General features: G+C 24.7%; 4 protein-coding genes across 11 annotated transcripts; 1 reads left to right on the forward strand and 3 right to left on the reverse strand.

Moving 5' to 3' along the window:
• The first annotated feature begins 282 nt into the window (after window positions 1–282).
• On the forward strand, window positions 283–11237 carry Orp8 (Oxysterol-binding protein-related protein 8). 6 transcript variants are annotated; one of them, XM_085658816.1, is made up of 17 exons: window positions 283–678; window positions 1043–1197; window positions 2943–3086; window positions 4493–4545; window positions 4632–4862; window positions 4969–5113; window positions 5198–5419; window positions 6032–6594; window positions 6674–6852; window positions 6930–7107; window positions 7256–7352; window positions 7436–7632; window positions 7873–7998; window positions 8077–8325; window positions 8428–8595; window positions 8977–9152; window positions 9266–11237. In XM_085658816.1, the coding sequence occupies exons 2-17, from the start codon at window positions 1062–1064 to the stop codon at window positions 9495–9497; spliced, it is 3096 nt and encodes a 1031-aa protein (XP_085514942.1). In that variant the 5' UTR covers window positions 283–678; window positions 1043–1061; the 3' UTR covers window positions 9498–11237. The 6 variants fall into 6 exon arrangements, with proteins under 6 accessions (XP_085514942.1, XP_085514941.1, XP_085514943.1 ...); XM_085658815.1 differs by having other exon boundaries at window positions 285–678; window positions 1055–1197; XM_085658817.1 differs by having other exon boundaries at window positions 287–678; window positions 1055–1197; window positions 2958–3086.
• A 1525-nt stretch (window positions 11238–12762) lies between these two features.
• Window positions 12763–14890, reverse strand: ast (single-strand DNA endonuclease protein asteroid). Its single transcript, XM_035887395.2, has one exon. It carries the CDS (start codon window positions 14888–14890, stop codon window positions 12803–12805), a length of 2088 nt encoding a protein of 695 aa, XP_035743288.2. The 3' UTR covers window positions 12763–12802.
• A 1035-nt stretch (window positions 14891–15925) lies between these two features.
• Ccs (copper chaperone for superoxide dismutase) lies at window positions 15926–17663 on the reverse strand. 3 transcript variants are annotated; one of them, XM_035887405.2, is made up of 7 exons: window positions 17502–17663; window positions 17241–17439; window positions 16901–17093; window positions 16760–16826; window positions 16466–16647; window positions 16251–16393; window positions 15926–16067 (listed from the first exon to the last, which is right to left on the reverse strand). In XM_035887405.2, the coding sequence occupies exons 1-7, from the start codon at window positions 17514–17516 to the stop codon at window positions 16057–16059; spliced, it is 810 nt and encodes a 269-aa protein (XP_035743298.2). In that variant the 5' UTR covers window positions 17517–17663; the 3' UTR covers window positions 15926–16056. The 3 variants fall into 3 exon arrangements, with proteins under 3 accessions (XP_035743298.2, XP_085514753.1, XP_035743297.2); XM_085658627.1 differs by having other exon boundaries at window positions 15930–16067; window positions 16234–16393; window positions 16901–16997; XM_035887404.2 differs by having other exon boundaries at window positions 15930–16067; window positions 16234–16393.
• A 393-nt stretch (window positions 17664–18056) lies between these two features.
• On the reverse strand, window positions 18057–18742 carry mRpL33 (mitochondrial ribosomal protein L33). The gene is made up of 3 exons (XM_035887408.2): window positions 18616–18742; window positions 18340–18443; window positions 18057–18225 (listed from the first exon to the last, which is right to left on the reverse strand). Exons 1-3 carry the CDS (start codon window positions 18654–18656, stop codon window positions 18173–18175), a joined length of 198 nt encoding a protein of 65 aa, XP_035743301.1. The 5' UTR covers window positions 18657–18742; the 3' UTR covers window positions 18057–18172.
• Window positions 18743–18808: the final 66 nt, after the last annotated feature.

An 18808-nucleotide genomic window follows, 5' to 3' on the forward strand; every position in this document is an offset into this window, starting at 1 on the left:
AGTAGATTGGAGAAAAAATTAACATATTTGAAGAAAATATTAAGTCATCTGGCAGTTCTAGTTATATAAGTGAACTTTCACTAAAAGAAGTTAGGATAGGTTGAACGATAATACATACGTCTATTATCATTTATATATATATATATATATATATATATATATATATATATTTTATAACACTAAGATCTTATATTCTCTATTTATAGTAAAAAATTAAATGTTTCATATGGCATATATAATGATCAGTAAATAATAATGAGAGTTAATAATATGAAAGATTTATAGTTATATTAAAGTTATAGTTATGCAATCATAATCGCATGTAAAGGAGGTTTTGCATTAGTAGGGGTAATATGCAATGCGTTTTCGCATAACTAAGTCCAATCGTATGTTTGTAGCTAAGCTATAACGTCAAGTGATCAATGGAACATCGCACATCGCGCTCGCGCTGTTGTACGTTCTGTACTCGATAAATATTACTTCGTTATTCTTTCGAATGTTTATTAATACGTTAATGAAAAAATAGTATAATTAATGAAGTATAGTACAAGAATAAATAAAAAATGACGAGCTTCATTTTCTTTTCGTCTATTCTTGTGTTTTAATATCGATTTTATGGTATAATTAATTTGTGTAATGGACCAGCCTGTCATGTAGACACAATCATTTAAACGAGAGGTAAGCTTTAACGATTTACGTAATAAATACAAGATCGTCACTTTTAATACATGTTGTTATAATATAATGTAATACGAATGATGTATATAACAAATATTTAATCAATCAATATTTTCAATTGTATTTTCCCTTTGCATCTTAGTTTTAATTAATTAACTTTTTATACTTCTAGCTAATGGTTTCGTGTGCGTGATTACTTTATTATAGTTTTACTTTTGGATATTCACACAACTAGATTAAAAATATTTATAAAGAAACAATTATCTTTGATTTAATATTTATTGTTTTATTACTTTAACATTTTATATAAAATATAACAATATATATAATACATGTGTATATATTTATTAGGTAATATTTGTAGTTTATATTATAGATTAATCATGAGTTCGCAACCAATAGTGGTACCTGGTGGAGATCATCGAATACAATCAGATGCTCATTCTGTACCTGCTGGATGTACTTCAGATACATTTAAGACTATGACACCGCCTAATGTTAGTCGGTCTCTGAGCAACCGTAAGTGTTAATTTTTAATATTAGTAAAATTTATTTCAAGGTAGAAAGTAATCATTAAATCAAAATATATAAAATATACTACTAAACAATAGATATATTTAAGATGATCTCTTAGGCTTAAGATCATGTTAACAATAATATTGTATTAATATTATTGTAAATATTGTATTACATTCTGAATAGTTTTGAATATATCTGTTATTGTAATATTTATGTAATCGAAAGTACAAAACAGTTGCACGTTCTGTATGTAATATTTCTTAACTATGATGTTTCTCATCTTTCATTGACATTTGATCCCTCTCTAAGTAATAACATACATTTGAATTATGCATGTTCATGACAAGAGATCCTAGGCATCATCAGTCTGTTCTATAAGCTAGATTATATAATGTTTTTTATTAGTCATCTAAAGAATCTAGATTTTGATCATTTATAAACAATCCAAATTATTTAGTTTACATAATGTATTATATAAAATTAATTTCATTAATAATTTTTTTTTTTTGTATCATTTTTGAAGACTATACTTAACAAATATAGGCACACTTTTATTTTATATCTTCCTTGGATTTTTTTTATGTTCTACCACATTAAAAATGTCTATCAATTATTTATTACATGGATATCAATGTTAGGATTATAGAATGGGCATAGTAGTAGTTATTGACAAAACTTTTGTTCTAAGATACCCTTGACATTACAAATATAGTAGTGTCTATCTATCTCTTCATGAGTACAAATGAAATATTTATTGTAGTTAATCAGAACATTGCAAGATCGAAATTAATAAATAGTTGTTCAAAATAAATAATATTTACATTACATAAAAATATTTACTAGATATCATATTATTACTATCATATTAGCTTAAATATTATTATCTTCACCAAAATTAACCACATCTAATAATATAGAACTAAATATTAATACTGTATTTTTGCTGATCAAAAAACATACTATACTATTTTGTATTATATATAATTGTTATAATACATACTAATTGCTCAAATATTTATTATTATTGTAATTTAAGTTTTATGTAACCATGAAAAAATTAAAAATTTAACACAAAGTATTTTATTTCACTATGAACATTATAAGTGTAATTCAAGTCTTTACGAATTAATTCATTTCGATTCCGCTTTCGTAAAGTAGAAATTCGTAAAGTAAGAATTACATGTATATTGTTATTTGTGTATATATAATTTATATACATTGATTGTAATCTATTATATTATATAAAATTGTAATTATAGAAAGTATTGTTACATTTTTATAGACTTCTATTCTATCTTGCATATTTTTTATTATTTCATCTTCCTTATATAAGAATGGCAGTGATCTTTTTATATCAGAAATAGAAATGCTGGGGTATTTGGCTTTTAAAATGATTTGCATGATATTTTATGCATGTGCATTTCGATATTTGATAGCTTGTCAACATATATAATATTTATTAATGTTAGACTTAAAAAGTATATAATAAATAACTATGTGTTGTTACATATATTGCTTATGGATGAAATAAGTAATGTAATTAGTGTTAGTTTTGTATTTCTAGAACACTAACATAATTATATTTATGTAGTTACAAAAGATTAGAAGTAAACTATACCATTTTTATCAAATCAATTATAAAGTTTTGTAAAATTTACATACATTAATAACTTATATGTATAACATAAAATTTATATTTGTAAAATGGTATAAAATTACTAATGTATATTGATTACAAATGAAAGAACCTAAATATATAGAACCAGTGGATCAACAACTTCGACCAAGCAGTGTCCATGTACAACCAATGCCCTTAACAAAACTTCCATCAACTGAATCACTTACAACAAGTGTAACTATTACAACTGGCCCAGTTCCTGTATCTCCAGGTATAACTATACAGATATTTTGTAGATATTATAATATCATATACTTCAATAATTCAGCATTTATAAAATGCTTTTTAATCTCTTATTTAATATTAACCTATTTAGTTCTTTTAGTTAACATATTCTAATTAGATATTTTAGTTAACATATGGCTTATAAAAATAAGCATGTCTTATGTAACATTTTAATTAATCAAGATATGTGCTTACATATATAAATATATATATTTTTTATTATATATATTTACTTATATTTATGTATGAAAAATGCATTGCAATACTTAAAGAAATATTTACATGTTTGTTTTTATGTTCACACTTTTGTTTTGCTTGATTAAAAATATAAATTAAAAATATCAAGCATGTATTGAAATGCTGGATTTTTTATGCTTATTACAAAATATTTTTTTTCTACCTATATAAGCAATTAATAGGTAACTGATAGAGTATTAAAGATAATTTATATCTTATACTAAATTCTTATTTCATGGACACAATATTACTTTAAGTATATGCGATATACAATATTATTTTTATGATAATAAACGTGCCTTACAATTGAAATGTTACATTTAAAAATATCTTAAAATAACATATAGTGTGTATGTGTGTGTGTGTAAAATTTAAAAATTATATATTCATATAAAAAAATTAATAATCAGTATTATATAAAGTTATGTATTATAATTATTAAGAAGACATTTTATAGAATATTAACAACATAATTATTACAGTAAAAGAATTTATACAGCAAGTTTTGTAATAAATTTGAAATGTAATTCAAATTATGAATATTGTAGAATTCAATCATCTTTTTACTGCAATATTAATGTTTTTACTCTCATATGTTAATGTCTTCTAGCATACTTAATATTACAAGATGTACAAAAACTTTTGTACTTTATGAATATTATTTATATATTATATATTATATTAAGTTAGATAACAAAAATATAATCAATGTACCTTAAATCATATGTAATCAATTTGATGTAAAAAGTGTGTCTATAAGTGATTTCATCACAACTACTTTATTTATCAATTAAAACTTGCTTATTTTGTGTATATAGAGACTATAAATTTATATATATAATATATATGTGCGTGTGTGTGTGCGCGCGCGTGTGTGAAATATACGTTTATATCAATAGAAAGTGTAGATTTTTATATTATATGAAAATATTTATCTCTTCTACATTTTATAACACACAAACATTGTGTTAATATATCAATGAAAATAATTGATACATATCACATTTAAGTAAATTTTCTAAAATTAGTACTAATACTTACACTATAGAATTATTAGATTATATTATGTGAATCACTAGTTTATTTTTGTTTTAATAAAGTTATTGAAATTAAAATCAGAATAGATTGTAATATATGATATGTAATCTGTTTTAGGTTTATCTATGACAGGAGAGAACAGTCAAAAAACAGATAATACATCAGATAAGGTATATATTTATTTTTATGTTTGAGATATTTATTACAATAATGAATAAACAAATATGTTAATTTCATTTATATGTATTGCTTTTAGTCAATGGATTCCTGCAAATTGACGCGGAAAGAATCTTATAAAGCACAAAGAAAAAATTATCGAATGGAAAAGAAACGAGTTGCAAATGAACTTCTTAGTTCATTTAAAGATCCAACTGTTATTGTAATGAGTGACTGGCTTAAAGTTAGAGGAACATTAAAAAGCTGGACAAAGTTATGGTGTATTCTTAAACCTGGCTTATTATTATTATATAAAAGTCCAAAAATAAAAGTAAACACTATTTCTTTTCATTTTGTATCTTTATAGTATAAATGTTGAAATGTAAATTAAGAACACTGCAAAATCATATGGTATTATAAAACTATAAATATTGCAGAGTAATCATTGGGTTGGAACTGTTTTGTTGAATACATGTCAAGTGATAGAGAGACCTAGTAAAAAGGATGGATTCTGTTTTAAACTTTTTCATCCTTTAGAGCAATCTATTTGGGCTCCTCGAGGACCAGAAAATGAAGCAATTGGTAAATGAGTATATTATTACTTTTAAATTAATTTTATTTCTAATATAATAATGATAATATAGACTGAAATTATTTCTTTTGTAGGAGCTGTGGTACAACCTTTACCAACTTCTTACTTAATCTTTAGAGCACCATCACAAGCTGCTGGTAAATGCTGGTTGGATGCACTTGAACTTTCTTTAAGATGCTCTTCACTAATTGTACGTTCAACTAGTGCATTGCCGCGTTCTTTACATCATGATGCAACAACTACTCATGAAACTCAATGGAGTGAAGCAGATTATGAAAAACATTTTGATGAACATGGTGAGTATTGTTATTGATTAATTCTACGCATGTTTATATATCTATCGTGATTATAAAAAATGAATTATTATGAATGATATGCGTATTTTATGTGTGTAAATAAAAAAAAAGTATGTTTTAAATATTGTATTTAATAATACATGCAAATAATCATAATAGATACCCTTTGAGAAGTTAAATAAAATGCTTTTAATAATTGCTATAAATAATTATTTATTCTCTTATAAATAATTCTTACAGAATATTCTATCTAGATAATTTATTTTTAATTCTTATTATCACGAATATTATTAATTTTAATTATACAATTCGTATAACATTTTACTTGATATTATTAAACGAAATATAAATGCAAAAATGTTAAAAATTGTGAAATATGCGACATAAATCAAAGTATTATTATATCATAAATTAAATTCTATTTCATTAATAGAACATTGATTTTTCTATTTGTACTCAAAGTTATAACAAGACAAAATTACAAGCTTAATTTAATAATAACAAGCTTTTAATGATTAGAATTCAACTTTACTAATACAGTTAAATTATTATCCTTTCCTATTCTTCATTACCTTAAAACAAATTAAAAACACTTGCTTTGTAATCCAGTAGTATCTTTAAGCCAATATGCACCTAAATCACCCACAACACCTCAAAGGCGCTTATTGTCATGTCCACAGCCAATCTCACCTGCTATAGCGTGTCATCCTAAAAGTGTTTGTCCTTCACCAACTCCAATGTTTCAACAACTTTACCATGCAGTTGCATACTGGGAAAAACAGTTTCGCGATAACTCTCCTACACCTACTACAGATCCAGAGATTATTGTGTCTTCAGTTTCTATCGATGAACCAGATGGTGGGGGTACTCATCCTAGCATGTCTGGTTTTTCATCTTCTGCTTCTGCACCTGCTCCATCAATTTCCTCTGCTCGTCGCATGACTGTTCCTTCTGTACATGTCCTAGAATACAAGACCCATGAGGTAGTAACGCTAGAACCTGTATACGCCTCACATACAGACCTGGATGATATCAGCCAGCCAGAAAATGGAGTCGCAGCCGATGCCGAAATCAGTGCTTCGGATAGTGAATCTGAGGGTTCCGCAAAAGAAGATCCATCGGACACAATTAATGAAACTCCATATGTATCTAATGAAAGTGAAGTTCTTGGATCTGTAAGTAATTAAGTATTTATTTTTGATACATAATATTAAAATAATCGATTTGTCTCAATTTTTATTTAAATTATCTCAGGCTGGCGAAGTAGTAACAGTATTGCAGGAAGAACAAAAATCATTAATATGGTTTTTAATGAAACAAGCACGACCTGGAATGGATCTATCTAAAGTAGTATTACCTACTTTTATATTAGAACCTCGATCTTTCTTAGAAAAATTAGCTGACTCTTATTATCATGCTGATCTTTTATCAGAGTAAGCAAAACTTCAACAAAACAACTACATATTATTATTTATTATATTTGTTACATAATATATATTTATTTTTATAGAGCAGTAATAGAAGATGATGCATTTACACGTATGAAAGCAGTTGTAAAATGGTATTTATCTGGTTTTTATAAAAAACCTCAAGGACTGAAGAAACCATACAATCCACTTTTAGGTGAAACATTTCGTTGTTATTGGCAACATCCTAATGGTTCAAGAACATTCTACTTAGCAGAACAAGTAATAAGCATTATTTTTTGTAACTTTTTACTATTCTATTAATGCAGTCTATTATTGTTTTAAGTAATGCAATCTATTGCAATTTCAATGTAACGTAGGTTCAATATTTATATACAATTTATTAAAATCTTTCAATATCTTTTTGTAGTTGTCTCATCATCCGCCTATATCAGGATTTTATGTAACAAATCGTCAAGATGGATATACGATTAGTGCTACAATTATTGCTAAATCTAAATTTTATGGTAATTATTTTTTTAATAGAAAGTTTAAAATTATAAACAAAATATTATAATTATTATTAATATCATACACTGTAATATTTTAGGTAATTCAACATCAGCAATTTTAGATGGTGTTGCAATATTAACAATGTTACCCAGAGGTGAAGATTATACAATGACAATTCCTTATGCACATTGTAAAGGTATTCTTGTGGGAACATTATCTATGGAACTTGGTGGAAAAATAGATATTGAATGTGAGAAAACTCGTTACCATACTGAATTAGAATTTAAACTTAAGGTAAAATTTATACTCTAGATAAATATATACTATATAATATATATATAGTATATATAATATTATATAATATATATAAATATATATATATATATGAGCTTTTAACTCCATGTTAAAAGCATTAAATAAATTAAATCTCTTGTGGTTTAATATTATATATTATAATTCAATATTTTGTTTATATGCAATTATTATAAATATTTTCATACACGTGGAATAAATTTCTTTGTATTGTATCATTAGCCGTTTCTTGGAGGAGCAGAACAGATGAATCAAGTAGTAGGAAGAATACGTTTAGGAAAAGAGACCCTTGCTACTATTTCAGGATATTGGGATGGACAAATTATGATTACTGATAAACGAACTGGAGTAAGTTCCAAATTTATTATTATTAGAAAAGTAAATACAGCAAATTTTGTTAATATTAAATGGTATCTTATTTTACAGCAAGAAAGTGTATTTTTTAATCCGACTTCAGAAGTACGTAAAAGAAGATTGAAGAAATATACTGTGCCTCTTGAATATCAAGGTCCATGGGAAAGTGAAAAATTATGGCTTGCTGTTACACAAGCAATCAATCGAGATGATCAATTTGCTGCTACCGAAGCAAAAACTCAACTAGAGGAAGCTCAAAGAGAACGAGCGAAAGAACGCAAAAGTACTGGTCAAGAATGGGTTCCTAAGTATTTTGTACAGGTAATCACGTGGTCATATTTATATATTCTTACACAAAAATTAAAATAATTAATAAGCCGTTCGTAAACTGTTCTCAATAAAATATATATTTTTTGTCAACAGGATATTATAACAGGTAATTGGGTTTATAGACATGCAGATGCTCGGCCATGGGATCCTAGAAATGATGTAATACAATATGAGCATGATTATATCATACGCACAAAAACAAGACATAAAACACCGATAATGCGTACTGGTAGTATTGTTTCTACAGATCCTCAAACACAGGTACAGATATGTTAAATACAATTTATAGTATGTATAGTATTATTAATATCCTTTGTTACATTCTTTGTTTACCATATGGTAATGCAAGTTCTCAATTTATTGATTTTTATGATACGATAATTTCTTTAGTACAATTGGTCTAATCAAATATTATATTGCGCACTTACTTCGAAGTAATATGTTCTAAAAACACTTATATATCATTTTAAGTTAATTTAATTAATGTTTATAATTAAATTATTCGTCCATTACCATTTTCCAGTGACTTCGTCAAAAATATCATTAATATAAATATAAACAATTAATAGAGACAGCTACAATATATAATATATACAATAAGTATAAATAAAATTCGATACAAAAGTAAATTTTGTTTTATAGATGCCATTACTTCAAGCTGAGTCTCGTTCATCGCTATCTGTATTAAAATCTTCAAAACGGCAATTGTCCAATAATTTACCTCTTACAGAAACTGCACATGATTCAGGTAGTTCATCTGCCGAATTACATTCAGACTCTAGTCAATCTGTTGGCAAAAGAAGACGAGCAACAACAAGGTAAAATAATTATTATCTTATAAAATAATACCTACCTAATTAACTATTAAAATAATTATTATTATTTAAAATTTAAGATTTTATTATGCTTTTATACAATAATAAATTTACAGATTATTGGATATTACAAAAGATATAGATAATCAATTATCAGAATATGGTGAAAAACTTAATCGTATTCAACACTTAATTGAACAACTTGCTGTAAGGCAAAGAGCACAAATAGAACAACAACATCATATAAATGTACTAAAAAGTTTTTTGGATACTATTCTTGTTATTGTAGTTGTCTTCCTTGTGCAGTACTTCATGAAAATATGGAATACAGGACCTAATACAAGTTGAAATAATTTTTACAGTGTTCTGTATATTACGTAACTATTTACATATAGTAAAATAAAAAAATCAGCTTTTTATTTTTCAGACGTATATATATATATATACATCTGAAAAATATATAAATATATAAAATATATATATATTCTTAATTGATCGTAATAATGCAGCAACAGTAATATTTTATAACATTAACTACATGAAATTATGAGTTAAAAAAAATGTGTACCATATTTACCTAAAATTATTTTCTTATAGCATCAAAGGTGTATAATTTATGCCTGTTAAATTATCGATCAATATGAGCTTAATATCTTGTATATAATGACTATATTATATAAGATGTTATAAAAATCTATTGAGTTACTATAGTTTTTACTGCAACTACTCGAAAATAAAACGCATACATAATAATGAAATTATTGCAGTACAGTTCTAAAAAATTTGCAGATTACATACTTGATGTCTATATATTATATAAAACTCTAAAAATTATAAAAGTTAATTGTAAATTATACTACTATCTAACTTGATTCATTGATCTTTATTGAAGTATAATAATATTATATATCCATCCTTTAAATTGTAGAACTTCGTATCAATGAATTTAACAGTGTTTTAAGAGTAAATGCATGTTTAAACTTGTACATAAGATGCACATAAACATTATCTTCGCATTTCAATAAATTGATTTCAATAAGTTGACTTCAATTGATTTGCAATATTTACAAAATATGTTTTGAGCAAAATATTTTTTATAACAAAATTTATATCTATGCACACGCTTTTACGAACATCGCATTTTTGTAAATTATCCATAGAGTTTTCTTACAATTTATTTGCGACTAAAAATATGAAAAAATGACTCTTGATGTATTCTATAATTTATAGTACAGTGCCTAATAATCTACTTGGTGTTTGTTATTTAATATAAAAGCTGTAAAGATATAATCAACATGATTCTTGATGCTAGAAGGTTCAGCGATATTCCAACAAAAACATTATTATAAAAAATTGAAAGGTGGTCCTAATATATCAGAATCAATGTTAACATAATATTTCCTTATATATGACACTTGGATTATAAGCATATTTTATTAATACTGTATTTTATTAATACTATTTTGGATCATATGCCAAAATTCAATATTTAATAATCCAAGTATAAAAATATAATATTTGACAAGAATAGTTTATTGAAAGAAATAGTATCTTTTTTATAATATAGTTTCTATAATAAAATGTTCCTTATATATTCTTGACTTGAATCACTACTTATTCAAAATTACAGCGATTAGTAATATTACTATTAAAACTGAAATAATTTTCATATGGTATTTATCTTAAAATTACATTCTTTTTTTGCACAAACATTCACATTATGCGTTTTTTGTTAAGAACACACGTACTATTTTAAACTTAATATATATTACTGAATGTTTTATTTAATTAAAATTCAACGAAAATATATATGGTCGTATAATATTCGTAATATTTGAAAATCTTTTTTTATCTATAGATTCTTTTTAATAAATACTTTTATTAAATTTTAATAGTTATAGTTCAATTAAGGTACATGAATGGAACAAAAAGGGACATGTGCAATAAGTTTTAAATTAAAAAAATTAATTTACCCCATTCCTATGAAATACGCTTTTTAAATGGTTAAAATATCAATATGATATAATAAATATATTTTGATTCTTTACTAAAAAAAAATTAATATTGTGTATGTACCTGAAATATTTATTTACATTTTTATTTTCAATTTCAATTATGATTTATTGTTAAAATGGAAATATGAATATCATAATTATAACGTAAAATTATCTATATATTACTGAATTATTTATGCTTGTATCGTATACATTAATAATAGTACTATAAATATTATATAATTATAAATATTGTGAGTAGTTTTAATATATAAATACAAGAATTATCGTTTTCAATATTGTATTTCTTCAATTTTGTCTTTTGCATCTGTATAAGAGAATTATTGTTGTATATGATCACTTTATTATGCAAATAAACAAATTCATTTGAGATTTATACATCTTATAATTATAAATAAATAACTATTACATATAAATAGGTATTAGTTTATTTCTGTTTATAAATATTGACTTTTATCATAATTATATTGTATATATATATATATATATTTTTTTTTTTCGATTCTAATATTTATATAACATAAATGTCACTTGTGTTAGTATATGTCGTATTGTCAAATTCATAGGTTGTTGATAACAAAAATTTTCAATATAACTAAAAAAAAATTCGATAATAATGTATAAAACACAAGGTTAAATTTAATTGCACATGAAAAAATATATAAGATTTAGATTATGTATATTTTGTATATTATATAAACAAAAATATTATTTTTTTCTAGATCATTTTAAAATAAATCAAAAGTTAATACCAGTAACATCACAAATGATACGTGAAGCTGTAGAAGTTATACAAATGAGAAAGCTTTTTGTTAATACTGAACTAATAATAGATTATTTAATAAAACATTATCCAGTAGATAATAAAACACTTACAACAGAAATTATTCCAAAGTTGAAATATGCTGTACGCGTTGGATTAATAGCAAAATGTGGACATGACCAATTTTGTATTCCAACATTGCTACAAGATGCTAACACAATGGAGACGGCATTCAATACATTTTGAGATTTTTGTTACACTGTAAGAGAATTTTTCTTTTATTTCTTTATGAAAGTATTTTATTCTACTATTTTAAAAATACTAAATAAATAAATTGGAGCATTGATTATTTAAAAAAATCATGTCAATCGCAATTGTGAAAGTAAATCTATATTTTATTAATATGTAATTAATATTATTTAGAGCAAATAGAATGTCTATTGTGGTTAACAATAGACAACTTACAAGAGCATTATTTTTTGAGTATATATACACTAATGTACACATTGGAGATTATACATTCAATTAATTTATTACAAATATTTATAAAACATAATGGAAATATATATGATTATTGTGTATGATTCCAAATTAATAAGAACACAATAGAAAATAATAAATTAAAAAATTCATGAAATTTTTATAATTTTAATCAACTTTTTATTTCCAAAAATTAATAAAATTATTTATATACATAAAATTTATTTATATATATAAAATATATATAAAAAATATATATAATATTTGTATTAGTAAAATATTATTAACTAGAATAATAATATGAATTAATACTATGAATTAATACTTTACTATACATTATATCATGTGTATCAAATATAAATTTTATTCTTTTTTCTTCGTAAAACTAAAAATGTTTAAACAGGTAACTTAAACATTAACCTTGCTTCCATTAAAATTATATGAAATAGTCGACAAAAATTTGGAGAACACTGAAGTATGCAATATATATAATCTTCTATTTTCTTACGCTTTATAAAATTATTATATAGATTATATAATAAGGTACCATTAAACATATCAGAGATTTTCATAAGTTGATATGGACAACCTAATAATACATTTAGATCAATACTATGTTTTAAACAATTTTGAAATTGTGCAAATATATGAACAACTCCTCGTTTGTAGCTTTTTGGATTTTGTTGAAGTTTGATGTTCATGTCACTATTAGATATAAAGAATGGCGCTAACATTAGGCAATCAAATTCCATAATTTCATTAAGAGCTTCCATAATACTTTTTTCTACAAAACAATCTAATAAAGAATATTTATTGTGTACTAGTTTTTTCGAAGATTCTATTGCTTCCAATTTCTGTTTATATTTATTTTTAAATGTATGCATAGATCTACAATAACCAATTTTCGAATCAATAATATGAAGCAGCATTGCAAAGAGCAATGCATATATATGAGCATCTGATTTGCATGCTGGTAAATTATCTGTCCAATATTTTGCTGTTGCAATATACAATCTCCAATTTTCAGGAAATTTAACTATAATATCATGTTGTATATCTAAGGTATTATCATAAATTTCTTTCCTTATATTCATTGGGACTTTTCTGAGATTGTGCAAAGACAGAATTTTATAAGAAGCAATATTATCAATATATTTGAATGGATAATGAGATAACTGATTATTTTGTCCTCTAGTTATGTATTCTGAACATTTACTTGTTTGTTCAAATTCTAATTCAAGTAATGTACATATAACATTAATAATCTTTTCACTTATAAATATACTTGAAGGTTGACGATAATCTTCAATTTGTATAGGACATATATATAATTTATGCATTAATATATTCATAAAATAATTTGGTAACAAAGCTTTACGATATTCATTAATGAACCAAGAGGGTAAACTATTAATGAAAGCATCATTTATAGTCTCCAAATCAAATTCATTCATATTTTGAAATTCTTTTGATAGATCTTTTATTAGATCACTTATATCTGTTTGAAACTTGCAATTATTTTTTATACTTCGTAAAATAATTTTATCAACATTTTCTTTGGAAAAACCCAATGGTTCCAAGATATTTATTGATATACTGGTATATTCATTTATGATCATCTCAATTGCTCTGAGTGTTCGTATTTTATTTTCCTGTGGCAATGTTTTTATTATTAATAATATAGCCTCATTTAATGTGTGCTTACTCAACCACTTTAAAATAGCTTCTATACGACATTGCTGTAAATTCCAATTAACCCGCCCAATTTTTGGCAATTTTAGTTTGTCATAAAAATTTTTGAATTCATAATGTTGTATGTAATCATTCCCTAGTAAAGTAGCAACTAAGGGTAATAGTGATTCAGTCAATCCACTAAAAGTATTTAATAAAGTTTCAACTTTATAAATTTTACAGGGCTTTACATATTTTCTCCACTTTCTTACATGATTTTCCAATGTTACAAATGGTATATACAATGCTCCATAAATGTAAAAATCAGAATCAGAACTAAGTAAAGGACAGTTTAAAAGTTTAGCTACACTAGCTATAGCATTATCAGCTTCAAATAAACATTGAATATATCTAATGTTCATTTCTTGCAGAATACTTTTAAAGACATAATACATCAAAATAGGAAAGTAATATACATTATTCTGGTTTGATAGAGTAAAAGATTCAGCTGCTTGATTTTTCTCACGTGAACGTTTCATTACAGTCTTTGATTTTCTATTTTCATAACCACCATCTATTAGAACTAATGGTATTATATTGCATTTTTTGAGTTCCCAGAAGAAATGTCGCACACATTCAGCATATTTATCATAATCACCTCCAAATGCAGGATTACTTTTTGTATAGTGAGAATACAATTGACATCCAATGCTAGAGCCATCAATAACCAAGTATGTATCATGCAAATCAAATGATTGAAGAAATTGTTCAGAACGATTTAGAATATAAGTTGTCAAACCTTGTATACCCATTTCGAATTATTTCGATTTTTTATTAATTGACATTAAATGTATTTTCCGAATCATTAAAAAATGTAAATAATTTGTAAATTCTACCTCTCCTTAGATTACTGTGAGCGGATGTATTCATCTAACGAAGTATCACTGTGATCTAATGATGTATTTATATACGTCATTAGTAATTATATTTGATTTATTATTATATAAAATTATTGGCCTAATCACTTACGTGAAAAATAATTAATTGCATCCCACTTTATACATTTTTAACCGTTTGCGTACCACGAGCCATTTTCGTGTTCTTCAGATTTTGTGTCGAAAAAAGCTAGGGAATTTAGCCAAAACAGACAAATGATGGCTCACCCAAAACTTGTCGAAACACGTTCAGCCTTTCAACGCATGTACGTCGCATCGCTATCAGCAATCCAATTTGTATTTTGTTGTTACTTATTCTAAATTAATAGAATATATATATTTTTTTTTTCATTCATAACCTTTTATTTCATGTATTGCATATATATATATACAGTCGATTACCGCATTGAACATGACAAGCGCTATCGCGCTCTTCAGCTTTTTTCGATATATAATTGAAGGAGCCCGATCGCGCTTCTTGGCGTTTTTCGATCATGTTTTGTCAAAACCCTCTAGTACGCAAACGATTAAGTAAGAGCTTTGTTTAAAAAAACAAACATGACTGCAATGTTGCCAACTTAATTACATCCTACTCAATATATTTTCAAGTACTGTCTTAAAAATTGCGTTATCGCAATGTTATCAATAGCAATATAATATAATAGTAATATGTAACTCACTTAAGTACTTTTCTTAAGTGCTTTTTGAATCATTTTTGAATTTAACCTGATAATTTACTCCCTTTGTTTTTGTTTTCCTCTACTCTTCTTTAGAGTCTTTTATATTTCGCGCCAAATACGTCATAAAATGAAATTTACATAATGCCAAATGTTTTTTCCTTAGTATTTTTATTCTATTCTTATTCTTTTGTCTTAAACTTAAATACAGTTAAAATCGCAAAATATTGCTAATTTTCCTTTATTGCAAAAAAATGAAGAAATGCATATCTTTAAAAACGTATTTACATGTAAAACTTTGCAATACCATTATATCGAATGGAATGTATAATCATTTTCAACAATTGGAATGATCCACAGATGTATTTAGAGACTTGCTGAAAAATACATAGCAATTATTTAATTTAAAAATTTTATTATTAGTTATTAAAAACAAACAAAGCTTAATTTACTTATATATAATTCTAATTCATTTTACTAGCAACTAAATTGTTATAGAGTTTCTATTTCTTTATCTATTGTTTATGATTTATTTTAACATACTATACATATTTTATTACTTGTTTCAGTGTATTTTGTTAATTCTTTTTGATTTGAACGTGTGCCTTCTCTTTCATCCCAGATAGTTAGACCATCACATGCACATATCTGTTTTGTATTTTGAAACAAACTAGATGAACGAGCAATAATTCCACATGCCAATCTATAAAAAAAGAAGATAAAGATATAAAAGATAAGATAAGAAATAAAATATTTACAATATCATATTTCTTACCTTTTTCCACTATTTCCATCTATTTGTGATTGTTGATCATTGCCTTTGCCAAGATCGTCTGGTTTATCAGTAATAACAAGCGATCTTCCAATAATATCCGACACTGTAAGGAATTGATTGACTTTTCTAAATAAAGCTCTTCCATTATTGTCTGCCTCTATATTTCCAAGATCACCAATGTGCTGTTATAAAGAAAGAAAAATTTTATATCTAAAATTAATTTAAAATAAGAAATACTATAAAGTATAAAATAAATAGTTTTTCAATATACATATTATTTGTTAATAATTTTACCTTTTTAGATATATCATCTTCAGGTCCGCCATGTATGCTATTATATGGGTTAAAATGCTCTCCTACACTATTGACAAATAAATTATATAAAAAATATATATTTAGAAATTATTTAATAATTTGTAAAGTACTCTGTAGTACCTTTCACATCCTTTAGAGATATCTCCACATTCATGTATATGTATTCCATGTTGTCCAGGTTCAAGTCCATCAACTGTTCCATCTACTATACATCCTTCTACAGTTTGCACAAATCTTATAATACCTTTTATATTATTACTTACACTATATCCTGAGTTACCTCCTAACATCGAAACTGCACTATAATTGTTTTCTATAAAATTATTTGTAATAGTATCTCAAAGTATAATCAAAAAATTTGTAATATTAAATATATTTTATAAAAGGAAAAATTTAATTAATTTAATTATTTATTATTGTTTTGCATTTTGATTACGTTTATATAAATATATTTGTTTACCTCCATATCCTTTAAGAACAGCTTTCTTTCCAGATTTCTCTATCTTTTCTTGTATCAAAGTAAATGGAAGATTAGTTTCAACAACAACTGTACCACGTTCTAACGAGACATCTAAATTCTCAATACCATTCAAATCTAATAAACTCTCTCGAACAGTATTAACACATTTTTGACAAGTCATGTTGACTGCAAACTCAATCTATTGTAAGACAATTCATTTTTAATAAATACTTCGTTATTATCTTTAGCGATACAACTAACCTTTGCCAAAGACATATTTTTTAATATATTACAATTATTTTCTTTAAGAATGACAATTTCTTTTTTTTAATTATTTGACAAAACTCTCTTTTCAGATTTGCTTTCGTAGTCTTCGATTGTCGCTTTCATAAAACAATCTAAACTGTGTTCCGAAATTCGTTATAGATGTCGTTTGAAAGCTCATCAATTATAACCATATTTACTCGAATCCAATTATAATTTTATGTCAATCTAGTTGCGTGTAATATTATATATTTTTTTTATTATTTTTTTGTTCTCTTTATTCATTTAATTCAACTCATATTTAAGGAACGATTTTATTTGTTTTAAAATTACCTATCATTCCAACGAATCATTAACGAATTATTAATATGTAGTATTTACAATTACGACATTGCAAAAGATTATTAGAGATGTTTAGTTAATAGATAAAAAAAATTACAATAATATTTAACATTTCAATTAAGATTTTTTTTTTACTTTTTCGTTATATTGATCTTAAAAAAAAAAACAATGTAAAAAGGAATGTAATAAATATCCATAATTTGTGTTCAGATATCATATACTTTATTTTCATATTAACATTAATACAATAAAATACATGAGATATATTACATTTTATATATTTATTATGATTAATATATTTATATTAATAATCTATATTTTGTTTATCAACCTATACCTCGTATTTTTTTCTTTTCTTTATAGATTGCCATTGTTTGAACTAAAAAAAAATATATATATATATATAATTGACGAATTAAGACCGATGTGTATTTTACTTAATTTCTTTATTAGAATAGAGTAATTCTATTAAAGATCATTACTTATAACTTACTATATGGATCAAATTTTATCACTTCTATTTTATCAGCATTTCTTTCTCTGATCATATGCTTAGTATGACCACTTACTACACTTTCTGTTAAAACTAAGAGTAATCTAAGCACACAAAAAATAAATTAATTAAAAATAAATGATCTCAAATGCATTAATATCAGAAACAGTTCATTTCAAATGATTTATTCACGCACAATGTATATTTTAATATAAAATAATAACGATTTATAAATATTATTTATATAGCTTTAGTATATTTATAAGAAATGCTTACTTGCTTTTTGCTTTCTTTAATAATATATTCGTTAAAAACATTATTATCTATTCTATGTTACGAATACGTGAGTTTCTTATATCGTGACTCATCTGTTTAATGAATAAATTTCTATATAGAACGAAACATTAATGCCATCTAAATTTTATGACGAGAACTGAATTGGTATCTATTATCTTTAATAATTGATGCC

The sequence above is a fragment of the Vespa mandarinia genome, chromosome 8 (genome assembly GCF_050613455.1).
Source record: "Vespa mandarinia isolate Hongniang chromosome 8, ASM5061345v1, whole genome shotgun sequence".
NCBI classification, from domain to species: Eukaryota; Metazoa; Arthropoda; class Insecta; order Hymenoptera; family Vespidae; genus Vespa; species Vespa mandarinia.